The 23,840-nt window shown below is 38.7% G+C and overlaps 1 protein-coding gene across 2 annotated transcripts; it reads left to right on the forward strand.

Annotated features, from left to right (window-relative positions):
• The first annotated feature begins 716 nt into the window (after positions 1-716).
• Positions 717-23,156, forward strand: LOC145239606 (regulating synaptic membrane exocytosis protein 2-like). Of its 2 annotated transcripts, XM_080102971.1 has the most exons (30): positions 717-1,030; positions 1,118-1,226; positions 1,532-1,648; positions 1,929-1,940; positions 4,740-4,857; positions 4,945-5,142; positions 5,282-5,477; positions 5,549-6,201; positions 6,305-6,364; positions 6,818-6,945; positions 7,054-7,199; positions 7,678-7,841; positions 8,227-8,340; positions 8,851-8,921; positions 10,178-10,300; positions 12,072-12,266; positions 12,922-13,176; positions 14,902-15,025; positions 15,840-16,018; positions 16,422-16,729; positions 16,923-17,149; positions 17,434-17,609; positions 19,778-19,902; positions 19,985-20,072; positions 20,528-20,696; positions 21,104-21,224; positions 21,462-21,561; positions 21,664-21,754; positions 21,886-22,025; positions 22,094-23,156. In XM_080102971.1, the coding sequence occupies exons 1-30, from the start codon at positions 924-926 to the stop codon at positions 22,304-22,306; spliced, it is 4,827 nt and encodes a 1,608-aa protein (XP_079959097.1). In that variant the 5' UTR covers positions 717-923; the 3' UTR covers positions 22,307-23,156. The 2 variants fall into 2 exon arrangements, with proteins under 2 accessions (XP_079959097.1, XP_079959098.1); XM_080102972.1 differs by lacking the exon at positions 1,929-1,940.
• Positions 23,157-23,840: the final 684 nt, after the last annotated feature.

Consider the following 23,840-nt stretch of genomic DNA (forward strand, 5'->3'; position numbering starts at 1 on the left):
TGAAACTTTGAATATGTAGCACTTTAACACTGAAAAGCTATATTGCAACTTTTCTCTGATCAAAGAATTAAGAATACCAACTGCTTCTTTGAATATGCAGTTTCACATTTTTGTTTCGACTTTTTCTAAAAAAAGTTAGAATAACAGCATAAAATATGTTCTGTGGTAGGATGGTACCGATAAATCGTAACTGATCTAACAAGATAAACAGTAATCATGAACAATGAGGATGTATTTTTACTGTACTGAACATCTTTTTGCTAAATTACATTAAATATGAACAGTATTTGCCTCACAGGCAAACAAAATGATTCATGGTTAGTTTGAATAATTTATGAGTGGAAGTTTGGAGAAAAAGTACAAATGAATAAAAGGGCTGGGAAATTTGTTGCTGTACTACTCTTGCATTATCTTTTTTGTTTCTTTTTCAGTAAGCTAGTTCAAAAATTAGTGAATAACTGAATTGTGACGTTAAACCATTTTTATAAAATGAGTATGTACAGTAAAACACATAAGTGGTAACATTTTTGAGCTATGCAGTAAAAGTTCATGAATAATTTAGTGGCTCTTATTTGGAATTGCATCAATTACCTTCTAGTTTTAATTATGAAAGGGATGAAGTTTATTTTGCATTTGTTGAGCTTGGGTTTAAATTCCAGTGATGCTACTAATGACAAAGCCTGATAAATTTCCTTCAGTGTATATGCAAAGTAAAAGTTTTGTTCTCTTTTACAAGGTTTAATTAGGCAAGAAGGCTTCAAAACTGGATTTATCTTATACCGCTATGAGGATTTAGTTTAGTTACGTGAGGCTCAGTGTTGTGAAGCCTCACTGAAAATGATTCTGCAAAGCATACATCTAACTTGGAAAGCAAGGATTTCTATTTGACAATACTGTTACTTGGATTACTCTAACCTCCTCACATGGAACTCCCAGACATCAGTCATTTGACTGAAGAGGAACAACAACAAATTCTTTCTGTAATAAGGCGTCAACAAGATGAAGAAAAGAAAGAGAAATTAATGATCAAGTACAAAACATCTCAAATTGCTTGAAATATTTTTTTTCAATGTGAAAAATTTCACTTTTTGATTCTAATTGATGTTCTCACTTTCAGAAATCTTCAGGAACAGTTCGACAACTACAAAGAACATGTCAAAAAGTCATCCAGTCAAACTTCAATGAGTCCCCCTAAAAGGCAACTATCCAATAGTGATTGTGGCCAGGTAAAACACACTGCTTGAATGTTTTAAAACTGAAAGACATAACACAAAGCTTTTCTAGTATGTGTTTTTGGTAGATTTGTTTGGTGTTTTGGTAAAACATGATACATCTTTACCAAAGAGGTTTTCTGCTTTTGGGGTGAATAAATATGTATAATACAAGCTGTGTTAGTGGACTAAATTAATCAAAATTAGAGGCATATGTACATTATGTATTGCATGTGTTGTGTGACTTACTTACACCAGCCAACCATTTTTATGTGTAAAATGACTTATATTATGAACAGTATTTTATTTTATATTGTTAGGTTTGTTCTATGTGTCATAAAACCAAGATCATGGAGGGATGTGGCCATACCTGTTCATATTGTGCTTCAAAATTCTGTTCACGTTGTGGTGGGAGAGTTATGCTAAAATCGAGCAAGGTACAATGTCGGTTTCTTACTTCCCTTTTGCGTATTTGCTAAATTATAATAAGCATTGTTTTATCTTTTTCAATATGTTCTGCGTTTGCATGTTGCGTAGATATAGTTAATGATCTTTTTGGTGGCAACCTTTATTTGGACAAAATCAACATTGTTATCTATAGTAATAAAAAAGGGCTGGCAAATTTGGTACAATGTTTGTCTTGAATATTTGACTAGTTTTCTTAATGCTTTTTATTTTGCATGCTTCTTTTTCCTGTTGGATTTGCCCTTGGAGCAGAATGAACGAATGGTAGGTGTAGACTTTTATTCTTTCTTGCTTATCTAGTTGTTTTTGTAGTTAATTTTATATTCAGTTTTGCTATTTATTATTTGTTAGCCTCTCAAATTGATCTATCAAATGCTTCGTAGCGTTTTATACAATAACTATCTTGTTCCAGTTATGCCGGTTCAAAACAACTATACCCGTTGGCACCAAATTGTTTTATCACAATGCCTAACAAGGCTGGTTACTGGCTAAATGTTGTAGAATGTGTAAGGATAAGCAGTTTTCCTTCTGTTTAAAGAGTGAAATTGTCGCAACTGCGCCAATTGTCCCAACCTTTATTCACAATAATGTGTGCATAACGTATGAAATCGGGTTACTCGTTTATGAAAATGTATGCGCCGTGTATTTCACATCGCCCCATAGCAGTTTCTGCAGTAGGGAACATGTTGATCACTAAAAAGCGGTTGTGCAGCAAATGATGCTTTCGGGCGCACCACTCAAGTGGCGATGCTACTGCAAGAAATCAAATATCGATCACGTCGTTTGAAATTGTACTAGTCCGTAATATCGATAATAGATCCATTGCAATTACTGTCCTTTTTCGTCTTGTTGCAAAACTGTCTGACAACGACTCGGCTTCGGGCAAATCAACGACCTTAAGGCTGACTTTGGGTTACAAACTACATTAATTTTACACAATATCCGGCTTAAGCATTTACGGAAATTAAACGCTTTAGCAGAGCATTGCCTTAAACGGGACCAGTGCGTTTTGTTTACCCCCCAGTTTCATAAGAAGGAAAATATGTGTAAAACACGACATCATTTTTGCAACCATGGAAAAAATGTAATCCAAGATTATTCCAGAAACCGTTACTTGTCGTCCTTGTAACAAGCGTAGAGTTTTTGTTTTATTTTTTTGCCATTGCCTTGTTAAGTTACGTGTGTTAAACGCTATTTGCGCAAATCTGCAATTCTTGTGGTAACCCATTCCGAAGAAACATCAAAATGCCTGCTGCATGGATTGGCAAATGTTTCACAGAAGCACATGAGGCTTCAGAGTGTGGCGTGTGTTTGCTACGTGGGACGTTTCTTCAAAAGCCTTCGCGACGATCGATTGGTCACATTGATTCGTCATTGTTGCTACTGCGTCATTTCGAGTCGGAAGATTAAAGGGTTAACCGAACATCATTGAAATGCGCCAATTGCCACACTTATAAATTCCAGCGGAATAATGTTCCGTTTTAGTTCTGCCTTTTTAAGCACGTATTTGCTTTTGTAGATTTTTCACCCAATTTTTTGTTGTTATCAAATAGGTAGCAATATAGGGTTTCTATTCCGCAACAGCCTACAGGTAATCGCAGAGAAATTCGCGTTCGTAGACAAGTGTCAATACGTATGTTGAATTATTCAGTGTCTCTGACAACCGGAAAGATCGCAAAGGGCCACGCACGCGATTTAAACCACACTTCATTGCGTAGCACATCTTGTTTGACCACCATGACCTACCACCGTCATTGACAGACAAAAAGCCCTAAACAATTGCGTCGGAAGAAAATGAAGAGAAACTGCCAACAACAATGCCAAATATTTAACGTTCTAATTTTAGACTTCCCCATCTATAGGTTTGTCGCTCCGCTCTCTCGTTCTGACGTAAATTGACGTTTACGTACTTTACTTGGCGCATTCCGTGCGTAACGTGCGGTTTGGTCTGCGTCAGAATGCATAATACAGTTTGCCGCGGTAGCTCGTCTCCATTGTCCTGATTGATGACTAATTAATCGACCAAGCCAGGGCAGCCGTAAAATCGAAAACGAGTAAATGTGTCTTTGCAAACTGATTTCGCCTGTGCCCGTGGTTCGCAACTCATTGCCTGTAGTCGGGCGGGATCGATCGGTGCATTATGGGCCGACCTATCAAAAGATAGTCACCATAGTGCGTCTCTGCCATTGCTGCCGTTGAGCGATATTAGTGCAGCTGAACCATTCCGTCTGTAGTATCATTGATCGTCATGTTTATGGCGCTGTTTTTGTGCGGTCACTGCAAGTTCATGCACGGCTTGATTCTCATGTATTGTGCTTTAAGGGAAGACCTTTACCCTTGTCCTACTGTGAGTAAAACTTCCCACAACAGGCAGTTACATGCTGGGCACCATGAAGTACTGCCATGAATAATTCATGAAAAAGAAGTGGACCAAAGAAAGTGTCTCCCTTCAGCTACTTTTTAACCTACCTCTTTTAAACTCTGTATTACATCCTAATACCAATTCTTAACAGTCAGATCAAAGGTTTACTTATAATCAAAGAGTTTTTATGTCTTGCACATACACAATGATTAAACCTTTGTATAGAAAGTTAAATTTATTGAGATTCATGCCCCTTCTGTTTTGGAAAATATAACATATCTTTTTACACAGCTGGAGAAAATCCACCGAATATTGATTTATACTTGTCCATGTTCTGTTCAATGGCATGGCCCAATTACAACAAACAAAAGTTTGCTTGGCTGAATTTGAACTAGTGGCACCGCTTTCATTGAAAAGCTGGTTTTGTTTTAAACTTCAAAAGCTTTTCAAGTGTTTCACTTTGATGGTGAAATGTATTTTAATTGAGGTTAAAAACTATGACTAATCTTTTGTCATAGTTTCCCAACATCTTAATAATAATGGAAGCTGTTTTAGCAGTTGCCTTTGTGGCATTGTTAAATGAATTCTAACACAAAAAAATCTGTATGATTCTATTAGTGCATTTACTATAATTTACAGTTTATCTTGTGGCATTCCTTTTTTCTAACAACATCAATATAGCATTGTGGTTTGTTCTGCAGGCAATGTGGGTTTGCAACCAATGTCGAAAACAACAGGAGTCCATCACAAAAACTGGGGCATGGTACAATGGAAACCAATCCAAGTTAACTTTGAGACTTGAGCCTATTTCAGCAGATGGTATGTAATTCTAGTACACTGCATGTGAACTATGAAAAACAGTAATAACTTTTCATGCATTCACCGGTGTATATTGTTTGGTTGCAGAACTTTGTCGAATACAAGCGGCCAAAAAGATGCCTGGTTCAGCAAGTCTAGCTTTCATTGAGGGAAGAGGTCGTGGTAATTTGTCCACACACCGCAGGGGAAGTAAGGGCAGGTCATCTGTCAACTTAAAAAAGGGCAACAGTGAACCCCAACTTGCAAAATCAGAAGTTACTGAAAATACTGAACAACATCGTACAGGTGACTTGTGAAAGTAGGATAATGTGGGTTGGTTTGTTTTGGTGCGAAAGATGATTGTAACAATATTTATACTTCAAAAATTGGCAAACCAAATTCTGATTACTAAATTATCCTGACTGGTGACTGTGATGAATTTTAGGTTCGCCGGTTACAGTTGGAGCAAGTGACAGCGATAGAAATCCAGCCAGTGAAAATGGGGACCAAGTCCGCCCTATGCAGGGTAGCAGAAGATCAAGCACCCATTCAGAAAAGGTCCTTTATCGCCAAGACCAAACCGTTGACCTAACTGGCAACCAACCTGTTGATAGCTCTGTAAAAGATAATCACCACCAAAAGTAAGTCATGAGTTTGTTACTCCTAAAATCACTGACAATTGATATGCAATTATTTCACACAATGTTTTTAGGTTGAACATGGAAACCCCAAGTGCCTTATCTAACTCAGTTGATCAACAGAGCAGGAAGTCGAAACAGCATTTGCAGTATGATGAAAAGAGCCATAATTTGGTCACACAACAACTGAAAGAACTCTCTCAAAGAGGTGACACTCCCCATGGTGCAAATCTTACTACAGCAAAGCCTGAAAACAACAAGACACAAAACAGGCACACTCCACCAAGGACTTCTCCTGCTGGAAGTGTAAGGGGACATAATGAAGTTGTAAAGCCCAAAATGGTTGTGGAGGAAACAGTACAAATGGTGGAATCTAGTGTGGAACAAAGTCCCTATGGCAGAAGTCCATCATTTGTTGCCACAGACACAAGAACTGCTTCAACAGTTAATGGCCATGACATGACAAAAGCTGAAAGCAGTTTGTCAATTAAATCTCATTATTCTGATCAACATAGACCCAAATCACCAAGACTTGAACATCATAGACATGAAAGCCCACAAACTTCAAGAAAGTTGAACTCTGATCGTTCCAAAAGTCCTTCCCCGAGGCTTCAACATATTCCTTTGTCTAGCACTGATGTTCGTGGGCATTCAACAAGCTCCCAAGATCTTTCTCGTAAACAAACTGAAAGGGCTGAGCCACCCAACACAAGATTATCACATGGAGGTAAAACAAAACACAAATGTTTAAGACTTTGTATCTTATTTGTTGTTGTTTTTTCTGCTAAAATTGTTTTTCTGCATTTTGTGATTTTCTGTTAATTGTTTAGATCTCCCAACGTCACCAGGAAGAAAAAACAACAGAAAATATGTGAAGCACTATCATCGATGTAAGTAAAAGTCCTCGCCAAGTCATATTCTGCAAATGATGGGATTTTTAGGATTTTATGTAGTAGAAGAATATCACTTGTTGTGGTTGGGTTAAATATATTTAGGGATATATTTACCTGACAGTCAGAATTTCCCACACATGCCTGGAATTTAGGCGTAAAATCTTTGTCCGAAAATAATTTTCAAATGCGTTCTAAATTTTAGCATCTAGCAGACTACATCTTAACAGCCTTTCTGGAGTGATTGGAGCAATGTGCCAATACTTCATCCCAGTAATACCCACCAACTGCTTGGTTTCTTCCTTATTTCCACAAACAAGGGTGTTTTAAGCTGTGTGGCTTTTTATTAATGGTACTAAAAAGGCAATTTGCCAGATTGGTTTAAAAAAAGCCAGATGTCTATCAAAAAGTAATAGTTTTGAAGGGTTTAATGTGTGTTATGTCATTTTACAGCCTCGGTCAGCAGCACAGAAAGTTCAAATTACATGGGAACCTTAAAACGTCGAACAGATCCTGGTGGAAGTCGTCGCAGGATTGAACAAAGACAGGAATCATTTGACAGTGTGGATTCTGATGCTATGGTATGGTTTTGTCAGTTGACCCAAACAAATTCTTAAATATTTTGAACAAAGAAATATACAAGCAAAGTGTATGTGGACTTGATTGCAAATGGAATATGTTTTTTTAAGATGGATGATGAACTTTCCTATTCAAATACACTTCCATCCCATAGTGCACACAAAAATAGTGAGGTTATGTACAATGAAAGGCACAGAGTCACTGGTGAACCTGTTTCTTACAACAACTACCATAGACAACACCAAAACTGGAACAGGTAAAGTGCTTAAAAAACTTGGTGGTATAAATTAAAAAGTACCAACTAAACAGACGGTGTGCACAGAATATTTTGGCAAATTAAGCCTTTTGTTGTAAGTAACTGGAGGTGAACTTATAAGAACACACTCATTTCACCTGAGCAAACAGTTTTAAGCACAGGCAGTATGGTGTGCAAACAGTGCCCATTATATGTGGGATTATGCCATTCTATTTTTAACACGCTTACTGTAATATGTGAATGAAGCAACTATGTAAGCACAGCATCAACATTTTTAAAGGCACAACTAAAAAATTAATGACATGAAAGCTTGGCAAAAACATAATATTTAAGCCTATAAGAGATAATGATAACAAACAGATCTTAAATGTGTTAAGAGATGAATAAGACCTTACATTTTTGGTCTTAACTATAGAAATACATAATCTAAATTAAAATGTTACACAATACAGTTAAAGTAAGTTTTATTTGTCAACAGGTCCAGGTTTAGTGGATCAGCTGATAATCTGCATGACAACCCCATACCTGTAAGAGAACAAAATCATTTCCGTCACAGGCGTAATAACAGTTACCACTCAGAAACTGAAGGCCTGCAAGTATCAACCCTCCGAAAGCAGTACAATAAGCATAGAAGCAGAACAGGTGAGCTGAGTTGAATGCCTATTGTATTAATGACTGGTATTATGTGCTTTGCCAAATCTTAATGCAAAGTTTTTCTAAACATTTTTTGTTTGCTAATTCAACTGATGGAGCAACCATAAGGATGCCCATTACTAATAATGTTACAGTTATTCGGTTTATGTAACACTAAAAATAACTAGATTTTGTTTTAATTTCTCAACTTTGGTCAGCTTTTAGTACTGCGGACCCTTTTAATTTGTAACAAAATTTTCTGTAGCTGCCTGTCAAACAGGGTTAAAACTCAAGAAATGCCCAGTAGCCGTTTGTCCAACTCTCCTGCTTAATTGCTGTTTAATCGAATTAACATTGATTTCATGACACGTAATGAAATTATTTTGTTATGTAGGAAAGCATTTGCGTAGAAAGCCGTCCTTAAGCAGCACTGATGAGGAACTACAGTCTACACCAGATTATTCAAGCTGTGATGATACAGACAGGGGTGAGACTTTTGGCAGGCGAGGTGAGAAAAAACAAAGCATTATGAAATATAGCTTTGCAAAATTTGCTTGAAAAATATGAATGTTATCTCTTGTGTTATGTTATATTTATTTTTGAGACTTGTTTGATATATTTTCAGACAGTGTGGTTTGTTTTTATTTTAAGTTTTGTTTGCATCATCTTGAACAGTTATAATGCCTTCCGTCATAGCCGTTTTTAGACTAATTAGATTGTGGGCCATCTGTTTTAATGGGATAAGGAGTATGGGCACCAAAATGGTCCGATTGATTCTTTGCTGGCACTCATTGATTTGTATTGTTCAGTAATGTGACAGGCTGTCCTTCTGTGGTTTAGTAGGTGATTGATTGAAAGTGGAAATTGCAGTCAGGGCTGATCAGAATGAAAGTGCCATAATGATATATATATATCTTTAAAAAAGTAACTTTAAAATCTTCAATTTGCCATAGGTTGCTGGGTTTTGTATTAGCTTTTAGTAATATCCCCATGGTCAATTATTTGATTAAATTCACAGGGCAATCAACATTAATGAAAAGTATTGAAAGTGGCTACCACTCTGCTTACACAATTCCCAATGCAGAGAAGGTACATAATGTGTGCATGTTAGTGTTGCACACAAAATGAGGGCACACTAAAATTCATGTTGTATGCTGTAAGGTGTATTTAAACCCTGCATGAATGTTGATGTTGTCTTGTCTAGTTGTTATTGCTCAAAATGAAGCAATTGACTAAAAAAATGTATTAGAGTTTCGAGTGGGCCTAAACCGATCGAATTTTTGGGTTTGCTAAAACTAATTACTCTGTTTAACTAATTATGTATAATCATCCCATGTTCATACTTTGTGCTTATCTTGACCCACTTGGTCTGTTGTAAAGTCACACAATGAAAGAAATTATAAAAAAATTAACAACTAATCAGTTGCCCTGATGTTTCTTTTCAAAAACATTTTTTCCCAATTTGACCTTAGCAAAGATATATTTATGCATCGAAAATCGCCTGTTCTATAGACTTTAAATTCTTAACGTTTGATTTTAAATTTGTCGTTTGGCGTTTAAACTTTGAAATGTTGCGATGATAAACGAACTTTATCAAAACACCTAAGACTTATAGGGCACTGGGATATCGCGTCGCTTTTTGATTCGGCCCATCCCCGTTGTATGTGTTAGCGAAAAATCATTGCAATAAGGTCTAAAATCACATTAACACCAATTTAGTGTACTTTTTGTTTCAATTTATCACTTGTTGTGTGGTGAAAAATTACACTTATTCATTTATTCATGCATGTTTGTTGTTTCATAACTGCATGTGCACAATCACCAACAGATTCACCATCATGTGACGATCAAAGCATGAATTTGTCAGAACTACTGTTATTGTCTTCACCGTGGCATGGTGAACTATCGGGAACACGAAAAGACAATTTGGATGCAGTTTTGTCTTCCAAAAAACAAGCGGGCAGACGAGTCCGTTTCACACACTCAGTGAATGAACGTTACAAAGCCTCTCACCCTAATTCCTTTGATTACGAAACTAAGGAAAGGCCAAAATTCACAGTGGGGTCGTTTTCTTCGTTGCCCATTTTGCAAGATTCTGGCATTGATACAGGATCTAGTGTTAACACTGCACATAGTGATGACATGCTTCCCGATAAGGTGTGATTTTCCCGGTGATTTAACAGTGATTTGCATGATGCATGTTGTTTGAAACTTTGTGTTTATGGGTGATTTAAGTGTTTTTTTACCGTTTTATTATTACGATTGGCAATTTTACGTTAGAAATTTAGTGTTACTTGAGATGGTTTATAATGTGCTGTTAACATTTGCACCACTAATTTGCTTAGCAACCTGTTTCTTGGCAACCGTCGGCGGATGGAAAGTTCTTGATCGGAAACATGATTTTGAACAAGGAAATTGCCACAGAACCTGGTCACACTGGTCAGAGTGGAGCCATCCTTGGTTTGAAGGTGCAGTAATGTTTTGAGCAACTTACAGATAAAATGTTTTTTGGGGCAATAGTTACAAAATAAATCGCGTGCCTAAAAACAGTCCAAAATAAAAATAAAAAATATTTTGCAAGTAAACCAATATAACACCCAATGCAAGGTTTACTGCCCGACGTACTTAAATATTCCCAAGTTTTCTTTTTCGGACGAGTCCTAAGCAGATCCTTCTTAAAGGAGAATCATTATGGGTCCCCTTCCCTGAAGGGGACACATATTGTTTTTGTCTATATTTTTTTTTTCTTTTTTTCTTTTTTTCTTTTTTTCTTTTTTCTTTTTTCTTTTTTTCTTTTTTCTTTTTTTCTTTCTAACGCAGATTTGTTCCCACGTTTTGGTCAAGAAAGAATGGTTCAAACTTTTTCAAATTTACACACATTACAGATATTGGTCTAAAGATGGTCCATGTAAATTTTGACCCCATTTGATCCCTTGGTTCACCCACAGCCCCCCAAAACGTGAAATTTTTAGCGCGGCTATTGTTCCCACGTTTTGGTCAAGAAAGAATGGTTTAAACTTTTTCAAATTTACACACATTACAGATATTGGTCTAAAGATGGTCCATGTGAATTTTGACCCCATATGACCCAGAGGTTCACCCACAGGCCCCCGAAACATAAATGTGTCTAACGCTCGTTTGGTCAAGAAAGACACTGTAGGCAGAAGTACCAAGAGAGTAACTCACTGGTTTACGATAGCGGGAGGGCTCAGCTTGACGTCGGACAGACGTTTTACGAGACGTGGTTTCAGTGATTAGAAATCAGCTGTTTTGCACAGCAATGCTATGTCGTTTTATTAAGTTATCACTCACATTTTTAGTTTTGGCGAAGGTTTCACACCTATGACGTGATTTAAGCCTAATAAGCGTGCTTCGGTTTTGTATAAGTCAAGAAAAACTTTGTTAATAAAAGTTAAGATGAAAAAATTAACTTGACTTTTTTGCCAAATAAGTTTTTTTTAAATGCTCGCCGTCAGGTTGGCCGCCGCATGATCACGGGTTACTTAAGGTCAACTAGTCCGTATTACAAACACAGCACAGAACTTTTTTCAAAACGTAGCGTTTTTTTGACAATCAATTAAGGAGTCAATACTCAAGGCATGTATAAATTAGGCTTAACAGTATTGTTGAACACGAATGACGGCGTGCTATTGAAAACGGTGTCAAAAGGTCAAACAGTCGTTTTGCGTGTGCACCCTGAGAGGTTACTACAGGTCAATGGTACTCGTTTTGCGAAACAAAGTTAAATGAAAAACAATTTGTTATGTATACACTTGTAGCAAAATGCTTTTTAATTTAAAGTGTCTGTAACACCACTGTTACAGTTTTCTAAAAAAAATTGTGTTCAAAACCCGACCTTGAAGGACTATATCTGGGTCAAAGCAAGAGATTAGATTCAAGTATTTGTTACGTTTTTTTAATTTTGTAATTACATGACAATAATAGTGCAAAAAGAATACGAACATTTTTTTTTTTATTGTTGGGTTAATGCTTTCTAAAAATTTGTCCTTAAGAATGTAAAAACCACCGCAACATTTGTTTACTGTAAATCCGCACAAACGCGCGTGTGGGGACCCATCAGTTTTTGTTTACAAAAACAATCATATGTGTAGATCAAATGATGTGTATAGTTAATTGGTAAATATCGTATAGAATATATAAAATGGAAGTATATCAGAAAGCCACTCTTCTAGTTTAACTTGCAAAAGCCATAAAATAAAATATATTTGATTTTTACAGGTTGTGGGCGGAAAGATGACCGAGGCAGGGAGATTGGGTGCTTTTATCACAAAAGTGAAACGTGGAAGTTTAGCCGATGTTGTGGGTCACTTAAAACCCGGGGATGAGGTTATAATGTGGAACGAACATTGCTTGCAAGACGCAACTTTCGATGAAGTCTACGAAGCTGTTCTAGAGTCCAAAGAAGATAAACTGGTAAGCCCTAAGCTACATGGTCTCATCAGTCCAGCTGGTGACAAGACCTATAAGGGCAGTGCGGTTTGTTGGGAATAACATACTGAAAAGCCATGCCTCACCATTTAAGTTTGATGCCACAGCTAGGCATAAACTGCAGATCAAAATGACAAATGCTTATCATTTGTTGGCTTAATGTTTTTGCTGGTAAAACTGGTACACAAACTGGTAAATACCAAAATCGTTAGTTCCCGTAAGTTTGATTCCAGGGAATAAACTGCCTTATGAGTTTGCCAGAACAGTAAAGTCAACGCCTCAAAGGAATGGAAAAAGCGAAAGTAAACTATGTAGCTTGAAAAAATTTTGGTCGATTTGGTGCATGTTGAGCAAAAATATACATTTTAGAGAATGTTTTCAAGTTGTTTGGTGTAACACCCGTTAGAAGAGACGTTTGATTAGGGTAGAAATGGTACCAACAGTAGAGCCAGAATCTCTATCCAGTTTTGTTTCCTTGGTTTTGTAATGTTTCGTTTCGGCACTTATTATGCTACTAATGGGACTTTCCGTACTTTTCGTAGCACTTTTCAGAACTTTTTGGTGCACAATACATTTGCCTTTAAGCTGTGTCGCAACATACAAAGAAAAAAAAATAGTAACAATTTTCTTATTTACGCAGGTCGAACTGACTGTATCCAGGCCGATCAAGGACGTTCCTCGAATTCCAGAAACGCGTCAAAATCAGCCAGTAACGGAGTCAAGTAGCAGTTCGTTTGATTCCCAGAAGCGAGATGATGAAGTTCATCTGGCCAATGGACATCGAACGCTGGGTCGACACAACAACACCCAACCGGGCCACCATCATCCAACACATGGGAACAACAGGCGGTCCAACGCTCACCACGCTAGCTCGCAGTTACCAGGAAAACTGGAGGTAATTTGACGTTCCTTCCTATTATGGTTTCAATGTTGCGAATGGAAAATCTTTAGACTCCTCGATAGCTGGTCAAATGTTTTGCATAACAAAAACGTAAAGAGTATGTTACATAATAAAAAATACTTGAATATTATGTGACATAACAAAAACCTAAAATGTATTTGACATAATAAAAACCTTAATGTATAAACCCTGTATGTGACACATGTGTCATTTATATTCAGCTGTAATAATTGCGGCTTTTTAAGATTTAAACTATTTTTAAACTCCTGATAATTAGCTATTTTAAATTCTCGGAAGCTGTTTTTCACCTAATCTCTCGCTATGCGGTTTTGTCCAAACCAGTCAGACAGATGTAGTAATGGCTAATTTGAATTATACGACAGTTGTGACCTTCTAAACGAGGTTTTTGTTGATCTGTTCTTAGTCATCTCCGCCATTAGTCACAAAATATTAGGTGTTATTTCCTTCATGACTATTCTCCTAAAATTCTGTTTTCAACATTGTGCCGAAAAAATCAACGCTAGGACGCAACCGTGTTGTCATGTGTCCCGTAATTACTGTAGGATGACCTTTAACTGCTTGCTTCTGTCGCGTTGATACCTTTTTTGCCACCAGTTGGTATAATGCAAAAGTGAGGGTACAAATGACCGTTAGTCATACCGTAATAAATGAGTTGTCGCTTATCACATAGTTTATTGAATATAGCTGATAGATTTATTTTATGTGCCATTCGAAGAATGTACTAAAATGCATTTAAACACAGAAATTGAAAGTTCGGCCACAATCCTTGTGCGCAATAAATACAGATATGCGGCAATAAGCATTATACCAATATAATCCAGCGGTTGTATGAATCACGCGCGATGACTGTTTTGGCGGCAGATTAAAGACTGGATAAGCGTGAGGATTTTACGTCTCTCTTATATACAAAGCTTTGGCAAAACCTCACTAGCTTCTCTGCTATTTTACCTTTGAACATAAGTGAGATTATCAGAGATGATATAATTGTCTATTTAGGAATTGGTTGTTGGAATTTGCTGGTGCATTGTAGTGTTTGTTGCTAATAGGGTTTCACAGAAATTTCATGCGCAACCACAAATGCTCGAAAATTTTCACGACAGTGCTGAGGCACCTGCATATTCATGTCGTTAATGTTGTGGGGAAAATAGGAGTTTTTTAAACCTGAGTAAGTGAAGGTATGGGACACCATATTAAGAGATATACCCAAACTTTGTGGTCTACCGTGTGAAATTTCTGGACGCCCCATACATCCGTTACGTGCATTAACATATAGGTTTTATGTATGTTGAAAACAGAGCAGCTAATCTTTCAAGGCGTCGCATTGCTGAAGTTATGTACTGTTAAAGCGCCATAAAAAATTAATTATAACTATAACTACCCCTGTTTGCCACGTGTAAGGTGTCATTTCTTTTCGCACAAAGAAATTGTATAACAAGTTACATTTTTAAACATTCTTCCCAATCTTTACCCATAATGTAACACAATTCCATCAATGGTATCAAACGATAACATAATACTGCTGCCAGTGTTTGTTGTTACCCAACAGGTAAACATGGCACCCAAGCACCACTTTAAGTTAAATCCAAGCTCGAATTGCTTTTGGACTCTGTCCCTCCAGCGACGCCGGCCGGGCCTTTCGCTTTTCCCTTTGAATTATTAAACTCAGAATGGGACATGTTGTATCGCTTGTTGTGGCAGGTGCGACTCTGGTACGACGAGGCCACACAGCAGCTATACGTCACCACGCTCCAAGCCGTCGAGTTGCCGTCCCGGCCCGGGGGACTCACGCGAAACCCTTACGTAAAGATGTACTTGTTGCCAGGTAAGAGGGCGTGGCTTTTGATGCTGAAACTTCTCGCAAAGTCGCTCATCAATTATTGATCGTTGCCAGATGGTTTTCGCTCGAACCGCCGTAAAAAAAATCTGATCCAAGCCGAGATAATGAGGCAGGACTTCTGCCTGAGTTTGGTCGACATTTCTCACAAACCGCAACTTTGTGTGTTGTTTTGTTACTTGGTATAGCCGCAAAGGTCGTGTTACCGCTGCAACGGCATTTATGATTAAAATGGGTCTGCGTCAGCCTTTTAAGTAATGACTCCTTCTTGTGCGTGTATGTAGCCACAATCTTGCACAGCTATTTAACGGCCAAACCGACAATTGCCAGGCTGTTTAATTAGGCCACTTGCCGCAACTTTCACTCAATAAAGATTCCATGCTGTTGATCTGGTAAACCCACAAATAGCACAAAAGCTCACATGCAATGCACTATTACTGTATTAAACGTCATATTTGGGCAGAAGCAAAGTCAAATCCGGGCACCTAACCATTAAGCGTTTAGCGCGCTTTGCACAGCTTTGCGCCAGTAGAACTTGACATGCCATGATCCATATTGCTGACGAGATGAAAAAATCTCCTTTAATGGGTTTTAGGGGTGACTTAGCGAGTGATGATCCAATTGTGTTTTCCATCTGAGAAAATCATTATTACGTAACGTGTTACGTCACAAATTGGGGAGACCGAACAATAACACACGCCTGAATGTCATCTAAGTAGGGATTGTGGATTTGGGGTATCTCGATGATATAAAACTTTGTTTTTCCAATTATGAAAAAAAATGACAGCATATTTGAATACAGACCGCAGCGACTCTTCGAAACGACGTACCAAGACGGCGAAAAAGACCCTGACCCCGACATGGAACCAGTCGTTCGTTTACGGGCCGATTAGACGCGGTGATCTAGGCTCTATGGCTCTCGAGTTGACCATCTGGGATCTAGACAGATCAGTTGAAAGCAACAACCACTTCTTGGGCGAGGTATAGCACTTCATTCTGGCTCAGTACTTTGACCGAATCGATTTTATTGCATCCACGGCTGTCGATCGCCTGTAAATTATGCCACCACTGTGTCGCTTAAGTGATACCATGGGCCCTACCTTACCTTAATGACAGAGATGATAGACCAAATGCAGGATTACAGATGAAAAGATGAAAGTAGAATTAAATGGAGTATGTCCATCAGGACGTTCAAACACTCACCCACAACTCTGTAGAAATTGGTTAGACTATATATTTTAAAGCTTAAACGTAACCCTTAATGCATTTTAATTTAAAAAAACACATTACTTTTCGTACGACACCAGTCCCTATGACATTATGATACGAACTAACTACATTTACTTCGCAGCCATTGGCTAGATAAGTCTCCTTTAATCTTCAGGTGCTGATAGACTTGGGCCTTGCTCGTCTCGACGACATGCCTCACTGGTTCCACCTGATGCCCATGGGCGAGGGAATGAATCAATCACCTTACAGACGAAGCAAGCACTTTCACCCCACACCGGGTTACGGGTCTATGACTCTGCCCAGCCGGGGAACTCCCGTTTCCCGTTCTACGCACACACCGTCCCACTACAGTGATTACGGTTCGGCTACGATGAAGACGCGACGTGGGTATGTAGTCTCGGAGCAGCCGCGCTCGCAGATGACTAGACACCATCGGAGGATTTCAAATGAGTCGAATTTCAGGTAATCTTGGTGGTGTGTACATATGTGGGCTTAATGTGGGTTTAAAGCTTGTTTTTGCTTGCCAACGCAAAGGTTGCTTGGTAAACCATTATTGCGAAATGAAATCTTTAAGTTGAAAAGCAAATTTCGAATTAAAAATCCATTTACCAGTCGACTGTCTTTTATAATGCAAGACCGTTTTTTCGTTTCCCAGTGACGGTTACGAATCAAAAATGCGCAACCCGGAATATCGACAAGCAGAAGAGTCCCTTACACCAGACGCACCACGTTCTTCCTATCCCGACCGTGCAGCATCTCCGTGCTCGTCTTCTTCATCATATGTGACGGGAGATCCAAGGCACCGAAGAGCGGACGAACATCTTCACGAGGGTAGAGTTCTTCCTATGGCACCCGGCGTGTATCAAAACTCCAACGTTCCAGGTTAACGTTAGTTGCAAATATATTAAGACAAAAATGAATAGCTGGGATCAGCCCTGAAGCGTCGATGCAGACCAGCGATCACAGCATTTACAAAAGAAATCACAGTACGTCAGACCTATATGAAGGCGATATATCAGCCGGTCAACAAGCATTCAACATATGGCAAGGCGTAGGCAAGAAAAATGTAGCCTACAGGCCTTGCGTACTACGATTACAAATGCATTACAACATTTAAAAGTCCAAAACGCGTTTCCGAAAATTCATAAGCGTGTATCTTTGCACAGAAATTCGATCAAGGACTTCATCCAACGCTCGGCCGAAACGGCGTGACGCAGACTCGTCCAAGTCCGGGATGCGAGAGAGGAACAGGTCATCTGACCACTCTCCTCAACCTCCGTCGTCTTGCTCCAAAGACTCCCTCCAGGTTGGAGAGGATTACTCTACCCAACAACAAGCTATCGTAAGTCTATATTGAGTGTGGAATTTTGATTGACAAATCGTGTTAACAGGTTTGTCAATAAACGGACAGTCGAGGTTTATGCTTCAGTTTTGGTTACAATACGTTGTTTTTTGCACGTTGTACATAGGACAATTAAAGGGACGGTTTTGAAGCATATATCTTTAACCTTTAAAAATAGTCGTCCTCACGCGTACCAATGTAGGCCTATAAGCAATGAAACATCTTTCTATTTAGCCTCTTTTTATGGGTCCCCTTCCCTGAAGGGGACACATATTGTTTTTGTCCGTATTTTTTTTTCTTTTTTTCTTTTTTTCTTTTTTCTTTTTTCTGTCTAACGCTGGTTTGTAACGCTCGTTTGGTCAAGAAAGATTGCTTCAAATTTATTCAAATTTGGACATATGTTAGATATTAATCCAAACTTGGTCCACCTGAAGTTTGATCCCAAATTACCCAGCGGTTCACCCACAGGCCCCCGAAACGTAAAATTTTTAACGCTGGTTTGTAACGGTCGTTTAGTGAAGAAAGCGTGCTTCAAATTTATTGAAATTTGGACATATGTTAGATATTAATCGAAACTTGGTTCACCTGAAGTTTGACCCCAAATTACCCAGCGGTTCACCCACAGGCCCCCGAAACGTAAAATTTTTAACGCTGGTTTGTAACGCTCGTTTAGTAAAGAAAGAGTGCTTCAAATTTATTCAAATTTGGACATATGTTAGATATTAATCTGAACTTGGTCCACCTGAAGTTTGACCCCGAATGACCCAGCGACACACCCACAGGCCCCCGAAACGTAAATGTGTCTAACGCTCGTTTGGTCAAGAAAGACACTGTAGGCAGAAGTCCCAAGAGAGTACGTTTACGAATAATAGGGCAGAGCGGGAGGGCTCAGCTTGACGTCGGACAGACGTTTTACGAGACGTCGTTTCGGTGATTAGAAATCAGCTGTTTTGCACAGCAATGCTATGTCGTTTTATTAAGTTATCACTCACATTTTCAGTTTTGGCAAAGGTTTCACACATATGACGCGATTTAAACCTAATAAGCGTGCTTCGGTTTCGTGTAATGTCAAGCAAAACTTTTTTAAACAAATTAAATATGAAAAAATAAACTTGACTTTTTTGCAAGATAAAAGTTTTTTAAATGCTCGTTGTCAGGTTGGCCGCTGCATGACCACGGGTTACTTAAGGTCAATTAGTAGGTATTACTAACACAGTCCAGAACTTTCTTTCGCCATAACGTAGCGTTTTTTTTTTTTAATCAAATACTCAAGGCATGTATAAATTAGGTCAAACGGTGTTGTTGAACACCAAGGACGGCGTGCTATTGAAAACGGTGTCAAAAGGTCAAACAGTCGTTTGGTGTGTGCACCCTAAAGGTTACTACAGGTCAATGGTACTCGGTTTGCGAAACAAAGTTAAATGAAAAGTTATGTATACACTTGCAGCAAATCGCTTTTTAATTGTCTGTAACACAACTGTTACAGCTTTCTAGAAAAAATTGTGTTTAAAACCCGACCTTGGACGACAATATCTGGGTCAAAGCAAGAGATTAAATTGAAAGTATTTGTTTCGTTCTTTTTTAATGTTTTTGTAATTATACGACAATAATAGTGCAAAAAAATCCAACAAAATTTTTCATTGTTGGGTTAATGCTTTCTAAAAATTTGTTCTTAAGAATTTAAAAATCACCGCAACATTTGTTCACCGTAAATCCGCACAAACACGCGTGTGGGGACCCATTAGTTTTTGTTTACAAAAACAATCATATGTGTAGATCAAATGATGTGTATAGTAAATTGGTAAATATCGTATAGAATATATAAAATGGATGTATATCAGAAAGCCACCCTTCTAATTCTCAGTGCTTTTTCATGTTTACATAAGCCACTCGCTTTTTACTACTGACTTAATAAGAGTTACAAAAGTAATAAATTATCCATAACACAAAAAATTACAAAAAAAGCAATCATCATGAGTTTAATGAAACTACTTATATGCAAAACATTTGCGGCGAAAGGTTATTATGCAGATTTCTCACCATACGTGGGGTTTTACGCATATCTATGTCTTACAATACTCTGGGGTTTCCCTATGTTTTATTGGAATTTCTGTCAACGGCGTTCCGCTGGGAATAATGTAAAACTCTTGAGCTTTCCACTTTCGTAGGCGCGGCGGTTGAGCAGTGACGCACATTCGTCGGTTTCTCAACAATCGGGCGAGGGTAGGCGCACTGACGTCACAGCGAAGTTGACCAATCGCGTCGATGGAAATGATGGCGGGTCATCGCAGAGGTGAAACGGCGCAGAATAAATTACTGTGCTCTTTTTTATGTTCATGTACCAACTCACGTAACATATTTTGCTTGTCGTACAGGGACGGGGGAAGACCGCGTTCGCCCAAACAGAGTGATGTAATGTCTAAGAGTATGAGCTTAGGCTCAAATCTCCACAAGACCAACAATGTGAGTTTAAACTGTTTGGTTGATGGTATTGAGATAAGTGTCAGTGCAATAAAATGATTGCAAAATATTGATTTAAAGATGCCCACTTGATGAACACCAACTGTATAGCGACGATTTATGAGTTTGTGCGCTTTTTAAAGCCGACCCTGTTGTTAATATCCAATTATCAGGTTTCACAGGGAATATAACGCGATTAGACACCTATTCATCAGTAACTGTTCGTACTGTTATATGTTTCTCTCGTGGCCAATCAAAGGATGTTTTCATGCATTTGCCTGCATCGTAACCCAAAGGTCAAAACAAGTTCATTGAAAAACCAACAACAAACATTTAAGACCTATGTCCTGTGTAGACATTTTTACATCAAAAATAGGCATCATGATAAATAATATATGGTAGTAATTTTCAACCGATAACTCTACACATGGTGTCAAATTTAACTATTTTTATGACAGAAAAAAACTTCACAATCTCGCAACAACGGTTTAACATCGGGCCGAAGCATACCGCGACAGAAATCTACAGATTCGAAAGGTTCCGGCGGAAGGAAAAGCAACGCAATCGGCTCCAAGATCACAAGCATTGTTGGACTCAAAAACAGAAGCCAGAGCACAAGCCACATTGGTGAGCGTTGTAGAAAAAAAATCTGCAACCCTGCGTGTATTTTTTATCACAATTATTTTCGTCTTTAGTAATTACTGTACAAAGACCCTGCTTTAAATATAAAAACGTTTGAGTTTTTTTGTGACTTTAAGATGCATGACCGATGTGTTATGACAGTTGTGATGTAAACAAATTTAACTAAATGTGCCTTACAATGTCTTGAGTTTGGGCTTCAAACAAATTAACTTAACATATTAATTTTTTGGGGATACTGCTGATAGTCCGGTACTGAAAGCGGCAAGCTTATACTGTATTATTGAGTGTGCGGCACCTGTAATCTAAAAATGCAACTTTGAGTTTTCCACTATTTCGACCTGCCTGCCTTTGTGAATCATTGACACATAAACAAAATTTCTGATAATAATTAGACGGTTCAAAAGGTGGTTCAGCACGGAGTTCGGAGTACGGAGTTCAGCCGGAGTTGACGAGAGAAGGAAGCAAGGACTCTGCTTCGGGTTCGATTCCAAGTCTCGTGTCAGAAGGATCATCGTAAGTTTTTTTTCTACGTCTCACCAAAATTGCAAACAAAATCCGGAAGTACGCCGTATTGGCAACAGATCAATCCATTTAGAGTCATGTCACGTAGATCACGTGCATAACAGAATTACGTCATGTATTACGTAATTGTCTCGTGATCTCGTTTCACGCCCACAAAATTGATTTATTCCGTTGGATCCAATTGCAAAAATGTGAACCCGGCAATGTCTCACACGTATTCAAACACAGGTCGGTTGATAAAACACTGCAAGACTTCGTTGGCGGCCTCGGTCCTGGTCAAGTTGTGGGAAGGCAAACCCTTGCTGCAAGCTCACTTGGAGATCTTGAGGTAGGCTTGGTTACATGGGGTTGTATGATATGCTTTCATTTAGGGGATGTTGTCAATCTTGTATGTTTGTTACATGTTGTCAATCTTGTATGTTTGTTGCAGTTGGGTTTCTACGAACGCGGCGGCCAACTCGAGGTCCAAGTGATAAGAGCACGAAATCTTGTACCAAAGGCCAATGCGAAAGTGTTGCCAGGTCAGTTGGACACCGGATCTTTTGTAGAAAAAATACCATTTTTTAAAGTTTAAAATTGTTGACCTTTTTAACATTATTTTTATTGGAGAGTTTGACACCTTTTGTACTAATATGCGATTTTTTTCGTTCAGCTCCGTACGTGAAAGTTTACCTTCTGTTCGGGACGGAATGTGTGACCAAGAAGAAAACTAAAATCGCCCGTCGAACTCTTGATCCAGCGTTTCACCAAACCCTCACCTTTGACCCGAGCCAATACGGCAATACTGTAATGGTGGGTAAAGCCAAAATACATTTTTTAATACCGAAACAACCATAGTTTACCATGAAAAAATGTTACAGGTTATTGTGTGGGGTGACTACGGCAGAATGGATCACAAAGCTTTCATGGGAGTCGTGCAAGTTCGGCTTGACAACCTGGACCTAGCAGTGAACTCCATCGGCTGGTATCGTCTCTTCCCAACTACGTCACTCATTGACGCCACCTCATTGGCTGGCACCGGTCTCGGTTCAATGACTTCCCTGGAGAGCGAAGCATCGAAGCACAGAACCTAGCGCTGGGGCGTGTGAAAGCCCATTGCGCGACGCTGAAAATGTTATGCATGCAATTCGAGGAATTACAGGGTGGGTTTAATTTCCAGGTGACTGGGTGAAGAAAGAAGAGGAATATTTATTGCTAACCCGTGCGCTTATGCCATTTTTGTGGCGACTCCAAAGACTTTTGCATCTGTTGTTCATTGTCGTTTAAACTATTTAGTGGTGCTGGGTTGAGAACAGCAATCTAGAGCTATAATGTGAAACTGATGTTTCAGTGCATTCTTTAAACAGGATATTTGTTGCCAATAAAACTCATTGATTTTCCGTTTGCTTAAACCATTCCAAAAAAACGAGATTCGCTCGCTTCTAGGGCTTCCTTTATGTCAGCGTGTTGGCAACCTGAACCCACCGTCCCCTGCTGTAAAAGAATGCAGTTTTTGTAATCTTGTTTTTCTAGCTTGGTAGATATCACTACAAACTACCTGCCCGTGTACCAATTCTATTAGTTACAAAAGTCGATTTTCACTGCAGCTTACCTTTGTGCAAAATATATCTAATCCGGTCTGCTCGTTCCTATCCCGCAATACGGTTAAATTTGCACTGTGTCCGTTGTGCAATAATTCACCACCGCTCAACTGCTTTGGCAGATCATCATTTACGCCCGCTTGATCCCATTATGTATTTTCCCGTTGTTGTTGGGTCCGAATGTTTTTTTTCTTCTTAGCGGCTTTATGTGGAGCATGTAGCCATTGCGCAACATCAAGACTTGGTATGCAATACAACATACGCTCGCTCTCTTCTTCGCAGTTTTGCACATTTCGTTCTCTCGTTTTCAGCTAACAATAAAATCTGCATTGTGGTTGAGCAATGAATTGCAAACATTTTATTCCCAGTTGAAGCAGTTAAATGAAGACACCAAGTCAAGCTGTAGATTTAGGCGATTTGGTAGCGTATGACGCATTATGTTGTGTTAGTGATGAAAACAGTGGCGTACGGTAGCAAAGAGTCTGGGCAACTAGCGGTTTTCGTGGCGATATAGCGGAGCCTGATGTAACTTCTAAGTTGTCTGTGTTAGGGATTTAGGTTGGTATTCGTAATACATCCAACATCTTATCTGTTACGCCATGCCACAAGCAATACGTGGCTTCCCCTTTCCTATCTCGATTGGTCTAGGTCTTGAACGTGCGTTTTTTTGCGTTCAAGATATTTGTTACTTTCCAAAATGCCGATTCTTCATGCAATGTTAAAGTACATCTTCGGCTGTGTTGTCGTTATTAGTGTACAGCATGTTCCGGACGACAATTCGATAATTTCCCGAGGAAACTGTTATCCTCTTCACAGAAAACGAGTTAGACACAGGACAGTGACAATTGTCAGCTTTGTCATAATTTCGACCCGGACCATGGTACATTTCAGTGGACTTTAAAGCACACTCAAGCAAACTGGACCATTTTGGCAATAGTCTTTTCCGCGACGAGGTCCGTTTTTTGTTTAATTTTAACATTAAAATAAACTTTGTTCATGTGCAATCGGTCTGTTGCCAACAAAGACT

This window comes from Phallusia mammillata, chromosome 7 (genome assembly GCF_965637545.1).
Source record: "Phallusia mammillata chromosome 7, kaPhaMamm4.hap1.1, whole genome shotgun sequence".
NCBI lineage: Eukaryota > Metazoa > Chordata > Ascidiacea > Phlebobranchia > Ascidiidae > Phallusia > Phallusia mammillata.